The 20,746-nt window shown below is 41.7% G+C and overlaps 2 protein-coding genes across 2 annotated transcripts in view; both read right to left on the bottom strand.

Annotated features, from left to right (window-relative positions):
• The window catches only part of Efcab13 (EF-hand calcium binding domain 13), a 90,994-nt gene extending 87,138 nt beyond the window's left edge, over positions 1 to 3,856 (bottom strand). Inside the window, exons 1-3 of the mRNA XM_070026907.1 lie at positions 3,744 to 3,856; positions 1,564 to 1,660; positions 575 to 720 (exon numbers count right to left, since the gene is read on the bottom strand). Of these exons, the coding sequence (XP_069883008.1) occupies positions 575 to 720; positions 1,564 to 1,593 (176 nt within the window). The 5' untranslated portion in view covers positions 1,594 to 1,660; positions 3,744 to 3,856. The remainder of the gene's footprint in view (positions 1 to 574; positions 721 to 1,563; positions 1,661 to 3,743) is intronic.
• Positions 3,857 to 12,760: 8,904 nt separating this feature from the next.
• Itgb3 (integrin subunit beta 3) overlaps positions 12,761 to 20,746 on the bottom strand; it is a 64,298-nt gene continuing 56,312 nt past the window's right edge. The window contains exons 14-15 of the mRNA XM_070027699.1: positions 18,082 to 18,248; positions 12,761 to 15,948 (exon numbers count right to left, since the gene is read on the bottom strand). Of these exons, the coding sequence (XP_069883800.1) occupies positions 15,883 to 15,948; positions 18,082 to 18,248 (233 nt within the window). The 3' untranslated portion in view covers positions 12,761 to 15,882. The remainder of the gene's footprint in view (positions 15,949 to 18,081; positions 18,249 to 20,746) is intronic.

The following is a 20,746-nucleotide window of genomic DNA, read 5'->3' as shown; positions in this document are numbered from 1 at the left end:
AAAATAACTGAATTTCGTGGAAATCATAAACCCAAGCACAGATGGAAGAATCCTTCCATTCTCTTACTAAATTCTCTCTGAGACAAACTTATAGCCCTCCACAGTTGCCCTCCTACAATTAGCATTTTATAATAGTTTACAGACTTCCAGGGCTGTGACAGAATGAGACAAAGCATAAGAATGTCTGTGTATGAGTTAAAACTCCACTCCTGAAAGAATGACCACAATATGGGTGATCCTATACACATTATACATGAAAATACATAAACTGCATTTGTGGCATACATGGAAAAGCACACTTTGATAAAGTAAGTTCAAAAAGATAATTGTACCAGTTGTGGGGCTTGAATTCAAGGCCTGGGCACTTTCCCTGAAGTCAAAATTAGTGCTCTACCACTTGTGCCACATCTCCACTTCTGGCTTTTTGATGGTTAATTGGAGATGAGAGTTTCAGAACTTTCCTTCCTTGCCAGTTGGCTTCAAACCATAATCCTTAATCTGAGCCTCCTAAATAGCTAGAATTACAACAAGCTTGAGCCACCAGCAACCAGCAAGTTCAGAATTTTTAACTTACCTTCTCTTATGATCTGGGCTCAAATCCCTAGTTCTTGAAGTTCTCTTCTCTATTATTCCAGAAATTGTGATGCATTTCTTGCTTTCATTACTTTTCGGTGCATTACTTTTAACTTCCTTGTTTGATGAGTCAATAGTTTCTTCTCTCTGCAAACCAAAAGCCACGGTCATTCATGTTCTCTTTGCACATACACATTAAATGTAACATTCTAGCTGGGAGCTAGTGGCTCACATCTGTAATCCTAGCTACTCAGGAGGCTGAGATCTGAGGATCGTGGTTCAAAGCTAGCCAGGGCAGGAAAGTCTGTGAGACTCTTAATTAACCCAGAAAACCAAAAGTGAGACTATGGCTCAAAGTGGTAGAGAGCTAGCTTTGAGCAAAATGTGCTCAGAGACAGTGACCAGATCAATTCAAGCCCCACAACTTACAAAAAAAAAAAAAGGCATAGTTCATGAAAGTAAAAACTGATAGACTACAACGTCCTGAGTTCGATCCCCAGTACCAAAAAAGAAAAGACAAAAAAAAAAAAAACTGATAGACTAGGCTTTTTTTTTTTTTATTAAAAACTTCTAATGGGGAAAGACACCATCAAGAGAATGAAAGGACAAATAATACATTGGTTGAAAATACTTGCAAAAAATACATTTGATAAAGTACTATTACCTAAAGTATATAAAGAAATATTAAAATACAACAACAAGAAAAAGAACTACCCAACTTAAACTCATTTATTGTTTGGAATGCAAAATGGCAACAAAAAAATTCCACCATACACTACAGGAACTCTTTTCATCTTTTCATACAGAGCTGAGTAACTGGATAACAGTTAACATGTGTTACTCTACTAAAAGAGCTAGAAAGTCACCTCCATTATTAGACAGGTTCTTAAGAATTGTACTATGCTTTAAATTTGTTTAATGATTATGAATGTATGATAATGCAATATGTGATCAAGGAAGAATATTTAAAAACTATTTTGAAATAAATACCTTGCCAAAAGTATATGATTTTCTTTCCATCTTTCTGTTTAGAGGTAAATTCTGGCCTTCAGGACTGTAAGGTCATGAACAAGTACAAAAAGATTTCCTATTAAAAAAGAAAAATAGAAAAATAATTTGTCTATTTAGAAGACTTAAGTTATTAGATTTACCTACCTGAAGTTACCTCTTTAATGTCACCCTCAGAGTATAATACCTAATAAATGTCACCAACAGAGCTCGATGGACAAAAGTTTAAAAAAATCACAGAATATCACCTAGTCTCTTAAAGTTTGTCCCTTTCAGTATAAGTAGAAGTTAGGGCAATACATTTCAAATGATATAAAGAGGAAATAAATTCACATTTATATTTATTATATTTATTTATATGGTTTATATATTTATATGACTATAAATGAACATCTAAATAAGTATATTGATATTTATTTATATTTATTTTTCAAATAAACCCTGTAAAACAGAAGTCCTGAAACAGCAATCCCATTGTTGAATGGGCTTATGTTATATTATGTTAGATATTATGATTAACACTTTGACATGATTTATAAAAAGGGAGGATGAAGTCTTGACCCATGAGGAACTTACATTCTAATCAAAGATAGAAAAGTATAAAATATGTTGCATATAATCGAGTAAGTAATAAAGGGAAAAAGTAAATGTGAGGGGACTATGAAGTGTGGTACTAGGGAAGAAATTCAGCAAATTGAAAGAGTGGCCAAGAGCAGAGTGTAGTAATTCACACCTGTTATCCTAATTACTTGGAGATAGAGCAGAGGTAGAGGCAAGAGGATAGGGAGTCTAAGATCAGTCTAAGATCAGGGAGGCTCTAACTGAAATTAAAAAAAAAAAAAAAAAAGAAGGCTAGGGTGTGGTTCAGGTGCCTGAGTGGGTTGAGCCTCCAGGACAATGGAAGGCCTGGAGCAGAAGGGAGAGAAAAGGTGGGGAAGGGAGAGAGAAGATGAGGAGGAATGATTAACTGAGAGAGAAAGACTTTTGAATACAGACTTAAGGAAACTGAATTTGGGAGCCAGATAATCTGTTCCTGAGCACTTCAACCAGAAAGAAAGCAAGTACACAAAGGCCCTGTGGCAAGGAGCCAGAATGTTCTAGAACACTGGGAAAGTACTTGAAGCTAAAGCAGTGGAAGCAAAGGAAAAGGAGAAAAGCAGATGGAAGAGCCTAAGGGAGCCAAGCAGATCATTGAACTCTGAAGGGGCAGGGTGTGTGGCAGAGTTCTGAGCAAAAGGTGACAGGATCTGAAATCCTTTCTGAATGGGCTGATTACTGTAGGAAGAAAACCAGGTGGGTCTACATTCCTGGATGCCCAGTGAAGAAAACACTTCCAAGAATAATAAACTATGGCAAATGCTACTGTTAGGTCAAGACAAGTCTGAATAACATTTTAGGTTTTGCATGTTGAAAGAAGCAATGTATGGTGAGGAGGCAATGTCCTTAAACAAGAGAGAATAGGAAAACAAAACAGCTCAGATTCTGCCAAGAAGAAAGAGAGAAACAAGATAGCAGGAAGTGGCGCTGTGGCTCAAGTGGTAGAGCGCTACCCTTGAGTGAAAAAGCTCAGGGACAGCGCCCAGGCCCTGAGTTCAAGCCCCACAACCCCCTTCCTCACCCCCCCCACACACACAAAGCAGCTGTGGGGGAAATAAGAGTCATAAGGGTTTGAGAAGAAAACAAGGGGGAGAGTATCTTCACTGAAGAGGGACTGCAGGACATGGCTTCACAAAGCATATCTCCGCTTTTTGGCTTTCAATTCTCTCACAAGGGGATCCTCACTTTTTCCCTGGCAAATGTCCATTCACAGCAACTGCAGCCCACACTTCATTGTGTCCATTACCATTCATGACTGTTTAGACGCTAATGTCCCCCAGGCACCACATTTGCTTAACAAACACTGAGTGAGCCTCCACCTCACAGAGGCTCCCCCCGGGCCCTGCCTTTGTGAGGCAATTTCTTTGGGACCTGGCAAGACCAAAACCAGTGCCCGGACAGGGTACACACTGAAGGAGCAGGGGCGTTTCCAAAACGCAGGGGCCCCTCCTCCCTTCAGAACAACTATTCCTAAAGGACCCAGCAACCGTCCATCATTTCTCTCTGGGCTCCGATGACTGACCCATTCCTTTCTGGAACCTTCCCTCACCCAACTCTGTTACGACCTCCCAACTGGTCCTCACACCAGTCCTGTTCCCCCAGTCTCCAAGGCTTCCCTCGTCCTCATCAAGGTTCACGTCTGTCCCCGGAGGGGTCTAGGCCCTCTGGGCGGTCCGGAGTGTTCCATTCTCCCTTCAGGACCGTCGCGGGAAACCGTACCTTAGCTCCGCCCTCATCCTGGGCTTCCGCGCTGTGAGGCTCCGCCCCCTAGATCATCTGACCGAGCCCGACGCTCCGCCCACTGAGCGCTCCTTGGGTGCCTCAGTCTTTCCCGCGGATGCAGCCCTCTATGAGCAGGCTTCCCAGCAGCGGGAAGCAGCTGACTGACCTCCAGTATGGGAGCGCTGAGGCCGCGTCCATCGCCCCACCTCACAAGGGCCTGTGACCTCACCCGCCCCTGGCACTGCAGGCCCTGCACACAACTGGGGGGCCTCTTGTCTTCACACGGTGCTCCCCATAACCCTGACATGAATGTCGCCCTCAGTCCTACTGGCTCCCTGCTCTGTCCTGCCCTCACAGTCTGACCCCACTTCTGTTTTTTCCTTCTGTCCATCCTGTGAATGCCTCCGCCCTCCCTCAAAACGATATTTCAATCACTCCGTGATACTCATCCTTTAGTTCTTTTATTCCATCTGTCATTTTCCCTAAATTAATTCAACCGTCTATGTTTAGATATGTTAAAAAAAATTTATACTAACAGTCATCTGCTCACTTATCTTTTTAAAGGGTGAGACATCTGAAAAGGACCACAGTTTTTAAAATGTACATTTACTCTACGTAAATGTGTACATTTACATATGCAACAGATTTTAGAACAGGATCCCTCCCATCTGCCTGAAATTTTGTACCATTTGAATCGTATGTTCCCTCTCAGTCACTAACAACCAACATTCTATCGCCTACTCATATTTCATGTACAGATCAAACGCTGCAGTATTTTTCTGCTTTGTTTACTTAGCATAATGTCCACTCATTTTCTGCATGTTGTTGCGAATTGCAGAAGTTCTTTCTTTATTGAGGCTAAAATAACATTCCCTTACATACACAGGTTTACTTGATCCATTCCTTCATTGATGGTCACTTCAATTGGCTTCATATCTCGGCCATTTGGAGTAGTGCAGCAAGACATGAGTGTCAATTGTCTTCCTGACACACTGATTTAAATTCCTTTAGAGATATACCTAGAAGTGGGATTGCTAGATCATATACTAACCCCATTTTTCTTCATGAGGGGAGATCTTCATACTGTTTCCATAATGGCTGTATTAATTTAATAATATTGTTCCTTTTTCTCTATATCCTCAGGGTAGCTGTCATTTATCTTTTTGATATCAGGCATTCTTACTGACAGAAACTGAGATACCACACTTTCTTCATAATACCTGTTGTAAATGTCTTCTTTGGGGAAATATGTTTTCAGATGCTTTGCCCAGTTTTTTGGTTAATTACTTTTATGTGTGTGCCACTCCTTGGGGCTTGAACTCAGGGTCTGGGCAATGTCCCTGAGGTTTTTTGTGCTCAAGGCTAGCATTCTACCACTTGAACCACACAGCTCCACTTCTGACTTTTGTGGCAATTAATTGGAGATAAGTCTCATGGATTTTCCTGCCTAGGCTGGCTTCAAATCATGTGATCCTTGAATCTAAGCTTCCTGAATAGCTAGGCATGAGCCACTGGCACCCAGCTGATTATTTCTTTACTTGCTAACAAGTTGTTTGGTTTTTTAAAATATACTTCGCATATGAAGCCCTTATTAGTTGTATACTTTACAAATCTTTTTTCCCACTGAGTTGTCTCTTTACTCTCCTGTTCCTTTTGCTGAGCAGAAGCTTTTCAGTTTGGTTCCAATCTATTTATGTGCTTTCAAACTCACATCAAAAAAAAAAAAAAAGAAACATTGTCCAGGCCAATGCCATGGAACTTTTCTTATAGAAACTATAATTTCAAATTTTACATTTAAGCCCTCTATCCATTTTGAGTTGATTTTTTTGTATGTTGTTTTATAAAGGGTTCAATTTTATTCTTCTGCATATAGATATTCAGTTTTCCCATTACCATTTATTGAAGAGATCTTCATTTTCCCATTGTGCATTCTTGACTCCTTTAAGGTCTTTGTCTTTCAATGGACATATCTCAAAGATGTATCTCAAAAAGATTTGTTGGAATAGCTATTGTCTACTCAAAAATGTTTTGAGAGAGTTGTACTGCTGTCAGCTAGGACTAAAATCAAGAAAATATAAAAAGGAAAGAGTCCTTTGGGCCCCCACAGCTCTAGATACAGAATGATATCTGAGAAATCTATTCAGGCACAAACACATGCTAACTTTCATGAGAAGGGTGACACAGAAGGTAAAGTCAAGAGCCCAGAAGTTAGAATGAATAGCCATGGAGAACTATTCCCAGGTTTCAAATGTGGCACTGCAAACCCATTGCCCAGTGAATTCCAGAATTACTGTGGACCGATGACTTCTCTGTACCTCATTTTTTCCACTATTCGTATATTTATAGCAGTTGCCCATCCAGTTTGGCCTACCATTTCATATTAATTGTTGAGGGAATGGAGCATATAACTTTTTCTTTAGCACAAAGACTTTGGAATTAGAGGTCTTTCTTATGTCACTATATACAAAGAATTACACCCAAGGAACTTAGCTGCACCTGCACCTATTTAGAGAATATAATTCTGAAATTTGAGTTGATGCTATAATGGGATAAGAAATTTGGGGCCATGGGAGGGGTGAGTTTATTTTGCATGTGAGAGAGCTATAAATAATTTGTGGCCAGAGGCTAGACAGTGGTAATTTTAAAATACATCCAACAATACTTGCCACGTAAAACAAAAACAAACAAAAATTCCTTAAACTTAATGTCTTAAACAACACAATTTTATTATCTAACATTTCTGGATATCATAACTCCATAATAAAACTGAAGTCAAAGGACTGAAATCAAAGGCTGTATTTCTTCCAGTGTGTGAGTGTGTGTGTGTGTGTGTGTGTGTGTGTGTGTGTGTGTGCATGTGTGTGTTTGTGTGTGTGTGTGTTTGGGGAGAGGGCAGGGGGATCAGGGGGCAGGAATCCCTTCCTATATTTTCCAACTTCTACAGGCTATATGCACCCTTTGATTTATGGCCAAATTACTCCAACCTACTTTCCTTATCACATTTCATACTCACTCACTCTTACTCTGACTATACTGGCCAGAGTAACTATATTGACCCTCCCAGATAAATCAGGATAATCTTTTTAGGTCAAATCATTGATGCCTTTAACAAAGTCCTGTATTGCATACCCACAGGTTAGAGGATTAGGATGTGGGTATCTTTGGGGAGTAATGATTCTGCTCAAAACATTCCTCCTTCAAGAGGTAGCAACTATTCCCATCCTCTTAACTATTGGCTGGCTTTATTGGGCTATTCTGAATATGTCAGAAGTGATCATGTGATATAAAACTCAATCTTGTAGCAAGCATTGTTTCCCCACATTCCTGCACTCGCCATCTTTGCTAATATTCCACTCTTCATCACCCTTCGTAGGTTTTCTCATCATTAGTCTGCCATCACCTCTTGAGCATCCTGTCCTTTTCTCTGAGCTTATGATTCACAGAGAGGTGTGTTCCATGCAAAGAGGCTAACCAGGAAATTGTGCCAGAGGCCTTCATCTGAGCAGTTCAAGGCACTTTGAACAACTTTAAAATGCATGGTGCATGCATTTGTAAGTGATGACTGCCATCTAGGACAAACTGGTGTGATAGCTGGTGATGGACCTTACAAGAAGATGTGCTAGCCTTATGGTCTCAGCAAGGAGCAATTCCCAAAGTTGCATGTGCCCATGGTGTTTGAGAATTATGTGACAGACATCAAAGTGGGTGAAAAGCTGGTAAGGCTGATTTTGTGGAGTATAACTGGGCAACTCTCCAACCCAGACACCAACTGGTAGCCCTTCTAATTTACAAACATTGAAGAAAAAAGAATTCCAGAAGTCAAGCTTTTTTGTCTCAGCATGCCCATCATCCTGGTTGGGAAGAAGAATCTGCTTTATCTCGCTTTCAGGGTCCAACTCTTAAGTGCCCTTCCAGCACTAAGGAAGGGGGTGGTATTCCAGCCTCTTAACACTCTCCAGAGCTGGCTGTTTTAACCTTTCCATAACCAGTTCTCTGCATTCTAAGTACTGTCACGGTGGCATTCCAACCTCTTAAACCTTTTCCAGGTCTCAGAGCTCAGCTTCAGAGTTCCCTACACAGAGATATGGTGAACAAGTGTTCAGCAAAGACCAAAGATAGAGTGAGGGAGGTATCCCAATTGACAACAGGACTGTTCTACAAGCCAGATGGGGGAAGAAAAAAATCTAAGTACCTTGTCTTATGAAGCTGGCTGCAAGCACAGCCCTTATGCAGGTAACTAGGAAGTGTTGTTCATTGATCTCAGCATAATAATACTAATATATAGATTATATACATATATCTATAACTTACCTAAGATTACAACTGACCAGTCATCTTGCTACCATTACTTGGAAGTCAACCATGATTGATGCTGTCCAACCCATCTGACTTTCCTTAGTCTGGGCTGAAACAGCCCTCTTTGCATTCCACCTGACATATTGGGTGCTAATTCAAGTTTTTGTTGTTGTTGCTGCTGTTTTGCCAGTCCTGGGGCTTGAACTCAGGGCCTGGGCACTGTCCCTGAGCTTCTTTTGCTCAAGGCTAGCATTCTACCACAGCACCACTTCTGGCTTTTTGTTTATGTGGAACTAAAGAATTGAACCTAGGGATTCATGCATACTAGGCAGGCACTTTACCGCTATGCTACATTCCCAGTCCCTCAAAGAGTTTCTTAACTTGTTACTTCTTTCTAGAAGAGAAACCGTTGGTAGCTTTTATAAATTGAGCTGTCTAAAAGTTCCTGCTTTGCCACTCTCTCTGATAAAAGGTAGTCACACAATCCTTTTCAGCTCCACATACTCCAGTACCTTCTCCAGAGCACCATGAAGGAAATGGTAATTTGGTTTCAGGCTGAGGAATATAGACTCTTGAAGGTGGTGCAGGCTTTCTTGCCTAGACTACAGGCTCTGGCTCTATTCACAGTTCTCCTTTCTCCTCACTCTATCTAGGTTCTTTCCAGAGAACCCACCCATTCTCATGGTAGCTCTCAGGTTTTTCCCTCCTCTCAGATAACTTAAAACATTTCTCTAGGGCTGGGAAGGTGGCTCAGTGGTAGAGCGCTTGCCTTGCATGCATAAGGTCCTGGGTTCGATTCCTCAGCACCACATAAGCAAAAAGAAAAAAGCCGGAAGTGGGTACTGTGGCTCAAGTGGTAGAGCGCTAGCCTTGAGCTGAAGAGCTTAGGAACAGAGTCCAGGCCCAGAAGAGTTGAGGGACAGCGCCCAAGCCCAGAGTTCAGGCCCCACGACCAGACCCAAAAAAAAGATTTCTCTATACCAACTAATAGACTCAAGGCAGTTTTCTTAAAAAGAAAGAAGGAAGGAAGGAAGGAAGGAAGGAAGGAAGGAAGGAAGGAAGGAAGGAAGGAAGGAAGGAAGGAAGGAAGGAAGGAAAGAGAGAGAGAAAGAAATAAAGAAAGAAAGAGAGAGAGAAAGAGAGAGAGAAAGAGAAAGAAAGAAAGATAGATATTGTGGCTTCTCCCTTGGATACTTTGAAAGAAAGCAGCTGAAATGTCACGCCAACACTCAAATAGGCCTTGGATACATCCAAGGAGTGAGGAACGCCAACCTGGATGATGCTTTCTGCCAAAAGTCATGTGAGTAAACCATTTTGGAAAAACATCCTCTAGCTCCATTGAGCCTACAATTGACTGAAATCCAGGCCAACAGTTTGACCTCAGTCTCATAAGAAATTAAGCCAAAACCACCCAGCTAAATTCCTGAACTCCTAACCACAGAAGCTATACAATCATGTGAGTTATTTTAAACTGCTAAATTGTGGGATGATTCATGCACTAACAGATAACTAATACAATCAGTCACCTGGATCACGTCTTCATTCATGATGGCTACTTAACTTTCAGAATACTTCTGGAATGGAATGCATTTTCATTCCAGTCTGAAGGAAGGAAGAAAAAGGCATGCCCCCTTGGTCGAAATGGCAATACTGCAAGTTGCAAGCAATTTTTTCCACTGCCTATGAGATAGCCATGGCACATCTAGCTGCAAGAGAAACTGGGAAGGAGAAAATAAATAATGGGGTACAATTACTGACCTCTGTTGCAATGGTGATTATAAAGGTCAAAAAAAAACAACATCCACTGGACATCATCATCATTTCTCCTTTTTCTCAACTAGTAATTTCCATTGGCCATCAAAGTAATTATTACACACCCAAAACTCTGACCTCTCTAAAGAACTGTGCCAATTGTATGAGTCACTGGAAAACTCAACTAACATATTAGATAAAACACAATTAATTGTGGAATTGGTTTGCTTAACATAGTTCTTTTGGGGGGACAATGTGAAAGATTCATTTACAATGGACATTTTATCTAAAGGCTCTTACATTTTCTAAATGCTGCTTTCTATGTTCATTCTTTGGCATGTTTCAATAATATACAGTAATAACAGAAGTTTCCTCTGTGCAAGGGCTTGATGTCATATCATTCTGACATTAGCAGCTGCCAAGAAAGCAAGGAAGGCAATTGTAAGCCAGGCACCGGTGGCTCACGCCTGTAATCCTAGCTACTCAGGAGGCTGAGATCTGAGGATCACAGTTCAAAGCCAGCCTAGGCAGAAAGTCCCTGAGACACTTATCTCCAATAAATCACTAGAAACCAGAAGTGGTGCTGTGGCTCAAGCAGTAGAGCACTCACCTTGAGCTGAAGAGCACAGGGACAGCACCCAAAACCAGAGTTCAAGCCCCATGACCGACAAAAAAAAAAAAAAAGGAAAGCAATCATGTTCTTAATTTTCCTTTTTTAGCCACAATGAGTGGAGTTTTAAATGTTCGTTTAATGATATACTTAACCCTAATCATAAGCATCCAAGACTGTCTCGTTGCCCACTTTAGTCAAACCAAACAAATGAGGAAAGTTTATTTCCATAAACATGTTGTATTGCACAATCAAATAGAAATTGTTTTTAAGTGGCTTGTTTACAAAGTACATGTTGTCATGAAAATGTATCTCTGTGAAAATTGGATCACTATGATTTTCAGGAACTATCCTTGTAATTGGTCTTCATGGTCATTAGATGGCTCTGTTACTATAGAGTTCAAACTAAAGAAGCCAAGAGTTAAAGGATTATAACTGTGGTTTAACTTAAGAGGGTCAGGAGAAGCAAATTCTAGTACAAACCTATCAATACATTCCCTTTTTCTTTAAAAAAAAAAAAAAAGTTGTGGTGCTTAATTTTGATTGTCAGCTTGATTGGACTGAGAGTTGCTTAGGAGATTAACGAACATTTCTGGGACTGGGGAGGTAGCTCAGTGGTAGAGTGCTTGCCTAGCATGCATGAGGCCCTGGGTTGGATTCCTCAGCACCACCTAAGCAGAAAAAAAAAAAAGCCGGAAGTGGTGCTGTGGCTCAAGTGGTAGAGCGCTAACCTTGAGCTGAAGAGCTTAGGAACAGAGTCCAGGCCCAGAGTTTAGGCCCATGACTGACAAAAAAAAAAAAAAAAAAAGAACATTTCTGGATGTGTCTGTGAGGTTATTCCCAGAGACATTGGCATGTGGATCAGTAACTGAAGAGGAAAGACCCATGCTGAATGTGAGTAGCATCATCCATTGGGCAAGTGACCTGGTCTGTGAGATGCAAAAAAACTTTTAAGAAGCTAACTACAAAAAGCTTAGAATGCTGTCAGCAGAGCTTAATGGGTGATTCTAGAACACACACACAAACACACACAATGCAAAACAAAAGGGCTGTGAGTGTAGCTCAGAGTTGTACAGTACTAGCCTAGCATACATGAGTCCCTGAGTTCAATTCCCAACAAAGCAAAAATAAATAAATATTTTTAAAGTTTACTAGGAAACAATATGCCATGATCCACTGGCAGCCAGATCATACAGCTCATGTCTACCAAATGTCCTTATTGTATCAAGAGGTCATATGAAGCCAGGCACTGGTGTCTCATGCCTCTAATCTTAACTACTCAGGAGGCTTTGAGAATTGCAAATAAAAGCCAGCATAGGCAGGAAAGTATAAGAGACTCTTATCTACAATTAATCACCAAAAAGCTGAAAGTGGAGCTTTTGTTCAAGTGGCACAGCACTAGCCTTGAGCAATAAAATTCAGGGGCAGTGCCCTCCCTCTGCCCACCCCCACCCCAGCCAAAAAAAACAAACAAACCATAAAAGAAGTGACCTGGGGCTGTTGACCTATACCTTCTAAGTTTGTGTAAGTACAACTCTATGAAGACCCCAAAATATCAAATGTCTTTAAGTAAAACACATGTATATAATTTGCCATGCTGAGCATGGTGGCATACACCTGCAATCCCAGGACTCAGGAGGTTGAGGCAGAAGGATCACAAGTTGAAGGCCAGTCTGGACTACATAGGGAGAGATTGCCTTAAAAAGAAACAGAAATTCCCATTAAGCTTTTACTTATTTATGATTCCCACAAATAAAATGAAGGCTAAGCTGATTGTCTGTTGAGATTACATATATTCTTAAATAATTTCCAATTTAAAAAGAAAAAGTTTAAAATAGTAATAACCTGCTTGTTTTGAAAAATATTAAGTAAAAAAATAGCTCTGTACTCAAGAGACTGATCTGAGGATTGTGGTTCAAAGTCAGCCTGGGAAGAATAGTCCATAAGACTCTTTCCTCCAATTAACCACTCAAGTGCCAGCAGTGGAGCTATGGTTCAAGTGGAAGAATACCATCCTTGAGCACAAAAGCTTAGGGATAGTGCCCAGGCCCTGAGTTCAAGCGCCACAGGAGTCATCCTTCTGTCATATTTAGGAACACACTTCAAAATAATCATTTGTGAGGCAGTGACACTTAGGACTTTTCACTCAAAGGAAACAGAAATAACAAAGGAAGTACCAGGCAGCTGATTCTTTTTGGAAAACACATTTAATTCACTGTTGCACAACTCAAACATTGGAAGAGGTGAGGAAGTCAGGAAAGCACTCGGTCATTTCCACCAGGAATACTGAACAAAAAGAAATATCTTAACTCATGGGCCATCTAGGAATATCTGAGAGGTAAAGAACTGACTCTTGTACAGCAATCTGTCAGCAATGTGCAGTTTCCCATTGTTGTTCACAGACCCTGAGAATGGGCATGAATTACCTCCAAAAGAGCTAGCCACAATCCTTCTGTGCCAGGTGCTATCTGATGCCAGAATACTGCCTAGAAGTTTACTCTATATGATGCCAAAACTGACAGCTATTTGCTTATTAGCTCCACATATTGACAAGACAATATTGGTCTTCAAGGCATATCAGGCCACTTCAGAAACTCAGATCCTATTGATTCTTTTTCATCCTTTGGATACATTTCTTTTGAATACAGACAGTATCTTCCTCCTGTGATATAATTCACTCATAGCAACCATCTTAGTATGGTCCCACCACTACTCTCATGGACCCTGTAGACAAAGGTTATAACTTATTTCTAAACTCCCTGGATACTTCTATCCTTCCCCTCCCCCCACTTATCCCTCTGCTACAGTCCTGTCTCTTATAGTAATGGGAACTCATAGGCAAACCAGGGTTCAGTCACTTTCTTCATTCCTAATTTCAAAGTTTATTCTCAATGTCTAGACCTGGATCAGCTACTTCTTGTTGGTTGATCTTCCCTAATAGGTGGGTACAAGTATATGAAAAGTGAAGTAGGAAGTCATGGTTGGGTGGGCTGGAGGTACTACATCAAGAGAGGTACCTGCTAACAAAAGATGGAGGGTTCCAGAAAAGGGAAGAATGATATTCTCATTGAGAAAGGTTATAAGGGAATGGCATCTACTCTTGCCAAAGCCACGTCTCTCAGAACTCCCAATTGAAAAAACAAACATAACAAAATGCCCTACTTGCTTCTTTGTCCTACATTGGGGAATCAAACCCAAGGCATCATACTCTCTGGGCAAGCACTCTACCATTGTGTGACATTCCAGCACACCAGCCCCTCTACACACAAATACACACACACACACACACACACACACACACACACACACACACACACAGAATCTTGACTCCATGTTTGATGCCACAGTAAATCCCAACATCTTGGAACACTGATACTGAAAAAGACCTTCTAGACTGGCTGCTCTAAACACATTGTTTTTCAACCTAGAAAACTGAACTCTAGGGAGAAGAAATTGACCTAAGACGGTTCCTTAGGCCAGTACTCAAATTTCCTTATCATCAATCCACTGTTTATAGGTCTTTCCCTTTTCTTGAGTGGTGAGGGGTTGGTTTTTTAAAAATTAAAATTCAGGGGGCTGGGAAGGTGGCTCAGTGGTATAGCGCTTGCCTTGCATGCATGAGGCCATTGGTTCGATTCCTCAGCACCACATAAGCAAAAAGAAAAAAGCCGGAAGTGGTGTTGTGGCTCAAGTGGTAGACTGCTAGCCTTGAGCTGAAATGCTGAGGGACAGTGCCTAGGCCCAGAGTTCGGGCCCCACGACCGGACCCAAAAAAAAAAATTAAAATTCAACATTATTCAAGCAACTTCTTGGGTTAGGACAAAAAAAAAAAAAAACACAACAGAGTCTGTCCTCCTCCAGAAAGGTCCAACATGACCATATATCCATCCTCACAGGCTTCCAAGAAGAAGGGTTGTCACAGGCCCAGAAACTGGGCAGCAAATTAACTACTAATGATGTCAAATGGAAGTATCTGCATTTGACCCAAGTCTGCAAAGTTCTCTTATGCTTTCTTTCTTCATGATCAAATAAAAACACAACTTTATCACAAGTACCATATATATATATTCATATATATATATATATGAATATATATTTCCTTTCAGTGAAGCAAGCCTAAAGAGAAAAATCAAATAAAATTTCATTTGTAGCCTCCAAGATTAAAGACTGAGTTAAAGTGAGGTTTTTTAGCCCTTAGGAGAACAGGCCACATATGCTGGTCCCACTGGCTATCATCCCATCCTGGCACTTCCACTCAGCATACGTATGAGAATGTCTCCTTCACAAGAAACCCAAGAGGTAGGTAAATGCAATTATTCCTGTGGGTGGATAGAACTCCTAGAGGCACAGGGTTAGGTGACTGGGGTTGCCTGTGACAAGGGCAAAAGAGGGTAGGGCCAGGCCTCTGACTCTAAACCACTGTACCCTCCCTTGGAGAAAGACATTTGGTCATGAGAGAAATCCCCAGTGCATGTCAAATGTCTGCAACAAGTGAGGGCGTGAGAGGAGGAGGTAAGCAATGGTTCTGAGTTAAGGATGATGATAGTTCTAAACCAACCTCCAGAGTAGAGCTGCCAATGAGGCAAATCTGAGGGGTTGTGATCAGGAACTGGTTGGGGGCCATCCATCACCCCTGAGGAGCACTGCCATCCTCTTTCAATAGATAAAGAATTCAGTGACAAGGACTTTCATGAGGTGAGAACTCTCATGATTGTTGAACTGAGGTGATGGTTAAAGACACAGACAGCTCTGAGGGCTCAGATCTCTCCTCTCTCCCCTGCAGCCTGAGAAAAGGGAAGAAGATAGAGACACAGGTAACAACACAACTGGGCTGCAAAGCCCAGAAGTTTCTACCATAGCCGTTAGCCACTGAGAGACAGGCATATGAACCATGAAGTGATAAACTCAGGATAGAGCCAAGACTCGGCACTCCTTCCTCTGGCATGAGAGACCTCAGCCCTGCCCTTCTGACAAGGAAAGCTGACTTCTCACTGAGGTAATCAAGACCCACTCAGCTCCATAGGTTTCCCTCAAGCTAAGCAGGAAGAATCCCTGAAGGAGGCATTCTCAGGACCAAGGGAAGAGAGCTCTGCCAATGGACACATCACAAGGCTTAAATTACACATTTTTCCATGCACAGTGCACACACACACACACACACACACACACACACACACACACACACACACACACACAAACTGACATTCTCCCAGCCCACCCACTCCAAATCCCACCCCACAAACACTGTCCTCTGTAAACATGATGGCAGAGACTCCCACAATCCTAGCACAGTGTGACAATGATCTGAGGATGACCTCTTGTCTTTAAGCGCCCCGATAGGTGATGTTGGTAAAAGTGGAAGTGGCTTCTTTATACAGTGGGTTGTTGGCCTGAAAAAAGAATGGAAAAGCATCTTATAATGAGTTCTTTCACCCTCCTTGACCTAAAGGTTTGCCCAAGGCACCCTTCTCTGGAACACAGCCAATGCTCTCATACTCACAATGTGTGTGTGTGTGTGTGTGTGTGTGTGTGTGTGTGTGTGCGCGCGCCCTCGCGCGCGCGCATGTGTGCATGCACACACACATGTATACCAATCTTGGGGCTTGAACTCAGGGCCTAGACACCATCCCTGAACTTTTATTGCTCAAAGCTAGCACTCTACCACTTGAGTCATTTGAGTTACAGCTCCCCTTCTGGCTTTTTTGGTGTTTAATCAGACTTTCCTGCCTGGGCTGGCTTTGAATGATAACCCTCAGGTCTCAGCCTCCTAAGTAGCTAGGATTATAAGTGTGAGCCACTGGAGACCAGCTCACTCACATTTTTACTCCTGGAACAGGAATGGGTAAGAAATTGGAGGAGGATAAACATGGTAGATTGACATCCTGCTACTATTTCTTTGTTTTGGTTTTTGTTTTTTGCGGGGGGAGGTCCAGTCGTGGGACCTGAACTCTGGGCTTGGGCGCTGTCCCTCAGCTCTTCAGCTCAAGGCTAGCCCTCTACCACTTGAGCCACAGCGCCACTTCCGGCTTTTTCTGCTTATGTGGTGCTGAGGAATTGAACCCAGGGCCTCATGCATGCAAGGCAAGCACTCTACCACTGAGTCACCTTCCCAGCCCCCTGCTACTATTTCTTTTTCCTTTTGGCAACCCCAAACATTCCAGGATAGCTTTCACCAGCCTCTCCCATGACCTTCCCCTGCCTGCCACTCCCTCTTTTGCACTTTTCCCTTTTTTCCTTCATTGTAACAGTGCTGAACAGTGTGGTTGTCAGAACACAGAAGCCAGGTTTTCCTGCAATAAGCCTTGATTGGTTTTCACCTCATCTCTTCAATCCATAGCCACAAAAGTCTCCAGTGACCAGGAAAAGGCAAGTGGCTCACTGAATATTCCAACTTATTTTCCAACAAAAAATGATGAATCTCACCATGTCAATTAGTCTTTAATGGTATCTTCAAGAAACCCAAAATAGCCAAGTGCAGGTAGTTCATCCCTATAATCTTAGCTGCCAATGGACACATCACAGATCTGAGGACTATGGTTCAAAGCCAGCCTGGACAGGACAATCTACAAGATTCTTATCTCCAATGAAGCACCAAAAAAATGCAGAAGTGGAGCTGTGACTCAAGTGGTAGAGCACTAACCTTTAGCAAGAAAGCTCAGGGGCAGTGCCCAGGCCCTGAGTTCAAGCTTCCAAAAAGAAACTCAAAATATGTTTGTAAGTTTAAGAGGCTAAGGGTGTTATGCCTGGTCCTAACAGAAGCATGCTAGTTTCTTGGGACCCTTGAATATAAAGCCCTGAGGTCACCAACAGATGGGAACAAAATTTTAGTCTAACCATGAACAGTTAGGCAATCAAATGACTATTTGGAAAGTCCAGGGGGAAAAAAAACCTTAAAATATGCAACAAGAATCAAATAAATTCTTTCCCAAAACATTTAGTCACTTAAAACTCCTAACTCTATAGGAAACTGACTTCCTGTTCAACCTCAAGTCAAAAACCACAACCAGGTAACTTCCAGGCCCTCAGTTTCCTTACCTACAAAATGGAAACAATCATAGTATTCCCCACAAAAGGATGAGAGAAGCTAATACATAGCATTTAGAACAGTTCTTGGTCCATGGTAAGTTCTTGGTAAAGGTTGGTTGTTATATCTTTTTCCATTTGTGCATTAATATTTTGGACTTCAATACTACTTTATGGTATACTTTATATTTTCCGTGTAAGTTCATCCTGTCTCCTTCAACTGGAGAATAAATTTTTTTTTAAAAACTTCTTCACAGTGTCTCATTTGTGTCCTGTTTGTATTCAATTAGCACTTATGACATGGCCTGGAGTCACTGTGTGGTAGAGAATCAGTTTTTAGGAAGCCTGAAGACATGGGACAGGTAAACCATCTCCTCATATCTAGAGCAGGAGTGGAAAACTGTGGTGTTGGCAGAGCTTCACAACTCTGAGCATCTGCTGCTTCCACTTCTGCTTCTCAAACTAGAAACTTAAGAAAAATGCCCAGCCCAGTCTCTTACCGTGTCCCATTTTGCTCTGGCTCGTTCTTCCTCAAATTTAGCAAACTCTTTCCGGTCATGGATGGTGATGAGGAGCTTCCAAATGAGCAGGGTAGCAAGACCGATGAGCAGAATGGCCCCCATCACAGACAGCAGGACCACCAGGATGTCAGGACCCTTGGGACATTCTATGAAGCAGAAGCCAAGAACAAGAATCACCACAACTCACTACCAATGAGGTCTTCTTGACAAAGGGAGAAAGAACCAAAAGGCTTCTGAAGAAAATAAGATAGTCTTGAAAATTGATTCATATTTTTAAGAAGCGAGCAGTGTTAAAGACAGCCATGATCTGTCCTGTGTGGTCAAAATCAGAGCTCTTAAGAGGGTCTCACTACACAGATTTGTTTACTCAATGTGATTTGCCCAAGTACTTATTCTATAATTTGATTTTGGAACTGAGGATATAGTTCAGTGGTAGACCAATTGCTTAGCATCTGTGAGGCCCTGGGTTTGATCCCCAGCACTGTGCACATGCATATGCCTGTGCAAAGCACACACACATATCAAAAAGCTTGTAAACCGGGCTGGGAAGGTGGCTCAGTGGCAGAGTGCTTGCCTTGCATGCATGAGGCCCTGGGTTCCATTCCTCAGCACCACATAAGCAGAAAAAGCTGGAAGTGGTGTTATGGCTCAAGTGGTAGAGTGCCAGTCTTGAGCTGAAGAGCTGAGGGACAGCACCCAGGCCCAGAGTTCAGGGCCCATGACTGACCAAAAAAAAAAAAAAAACCCCAAAAAACAACAAACTTGAAAACCCTGGTGCCTTTATTCTTACAGAGTTGCCATCAGCTAGACTTAAGAGCACTGACCCTTTTAGTTGCACCATACCTTCTATTTGTCAGAATCCTCATTACGCTCCCTTTTATCCCTAGAGGGAAGGTGTGACTTGTCTTTTGTGTTTGTGCCACTGTGCATTCCAGGGCTAGAGTGCCTGAGTTTCAATCCTTGCTTCACACTTACTTTTTTAAAAAATTCAACAGAATTTTAAATAGAGAAAGTATCTACCCACACTTTAAAAACTTCTTATGAGCTGAGTACTGGTGGCTCATGCCTTATCCTTACTACTTAAAAAACTGAGATCTGGGGCTGGGAAGGTGGCTCAGTGGTAGAGTGCTTGCCTTGCATCATGAGGCCCTGGGTGTGATTCCTCAATACCACATACACAGAAAAAGCCAGAATTGGTGCTGTGGCTCAAGTAGTAGGATGCTAGCCTTGAGCTGAAGAGTGCCCAGGCCCAGAGTTCAAGCTCCATGACCAACAAAAAAATAAAATAAAACCCTGAGATCTGAGGATCACAGTTTAAAGCCATCCTGTGCAGGAAAGTCTGTGAGACTCTTCAATTAACCACCAAAAAGCCTAGGCTTGGGGACAGTACCCAGGCCCTGAGCTTGAGATCTGAAGATCTGGAAGCCAGCCTGGGCAAAAAAAGTCCACCAGACTCTTATCTCCAATTAACTAGCAAAATTCCCAAAGAAGAGATATGGTTTAAGTAGCCAGCTTTAAGTAAAAAAGCTGATTAAGCAAGGGCATGAAGATCTGAATTCAAGCCTCAGCACTCGTATACACACACACACACACACACACACACACACACACACACACACACACACAACTTATTAATAATAACTAATAACTCAGAAAAGTGCCAGTAATCTGACACAAATTAAGTGTTCAAAAAACATCAGCTCCACTAGCCTTGAGCTGAAGAGCTGAGGGACAGCGCCCAGGCCCAGAGTTCAAGCCCTATGACCGGACCCCAAAGAAAAAACAAAAAAAAACATCAGCTCTGGCTGACAATGTGGGTTAGTGGTAGAGTGCTGGCCTAGCATGCATGAAGCCCTGGGTTTGATTCTTCCATAGCACATAAACAGAAAAAGCTAGAAGTGGCACTATAGCTCAAGTGGCAGAGTATTTGCCTTGAGCAAAAGAAGCTCAGGGACAGTGCCCAGGCCCTGAGTTCAAGCCCCAGGACTGGCCAAAAACAAAAATAAAAAACAAAAAAAACTCTTGTTACAGGGTTCTTCTTCCTACTGTTTTACTTATCTATTTGCCTTCTTAGCCCCTAATGATACTTGTGTCTGTTATCCTGGTTAGCATCCCTACATACTAGGAGGCCTGTTGATCAAGACACCACTGGGATTCTTTCCAGAAATATTTCATCATCTAAAATGTTTTTTAAGTTTATTTTAAAAAATTTTGTTCGTGGGTATTTTTTATTGTTACTACAAAGGTAATATACAGAGGGGTTACAGTTATATAAATGAGATAAAGACTACTTCTCTTTTTGAACAATGTAACTCCTTCCCTCACTCTCTCCTAGGTTTTCCCTCCCATCCCACCCATAAATTGTAGAGTTCATTTCTCAACATAGTGTCTAGTAAGTGCCACAACTGTATTTGTTCATCCTTTGTGCCACCATTTCTGAACCCTCTCTGGCCCTCCCAAAGATAGATAAATGAACAAACAAAAGGAAAAACAAAAACAGCAACAAAGAAAAAACCTCTTGTTTCCACCTCCTGGAGTTCATTTCAATAAATATTATTTTATATAATCATATGTACACAGGAATTCTACCTTTATGTTTCTCTCCTAAGAATATTTTCCTTTGATCTCACTGTGTGTGAATGCC

The sequence above is a fragment of the Dipodomys merriami genome, unplaced genomic scaffold (assembly GCF_024711535.1).
Source record: "Dipodomys merriami isolate MVZ:Mamm:240054 unplaced genomic scaffold, mDipMer1.0.p SCAF_19, whole genome shotgun sequence".
NCBI classification, from domain to species: domain Eukaryota; kingdom Metazoa; phylum Chordata; class Mammalia; order Rodentia; family Heteromyidae; genus Dipodomys; species Dipodomys merriami.
The sequence above is the reverse complement of the archived record's forward strand: the minus strand, read 5'-3'. Positions and strand labels throughout refer to the sequence as shown.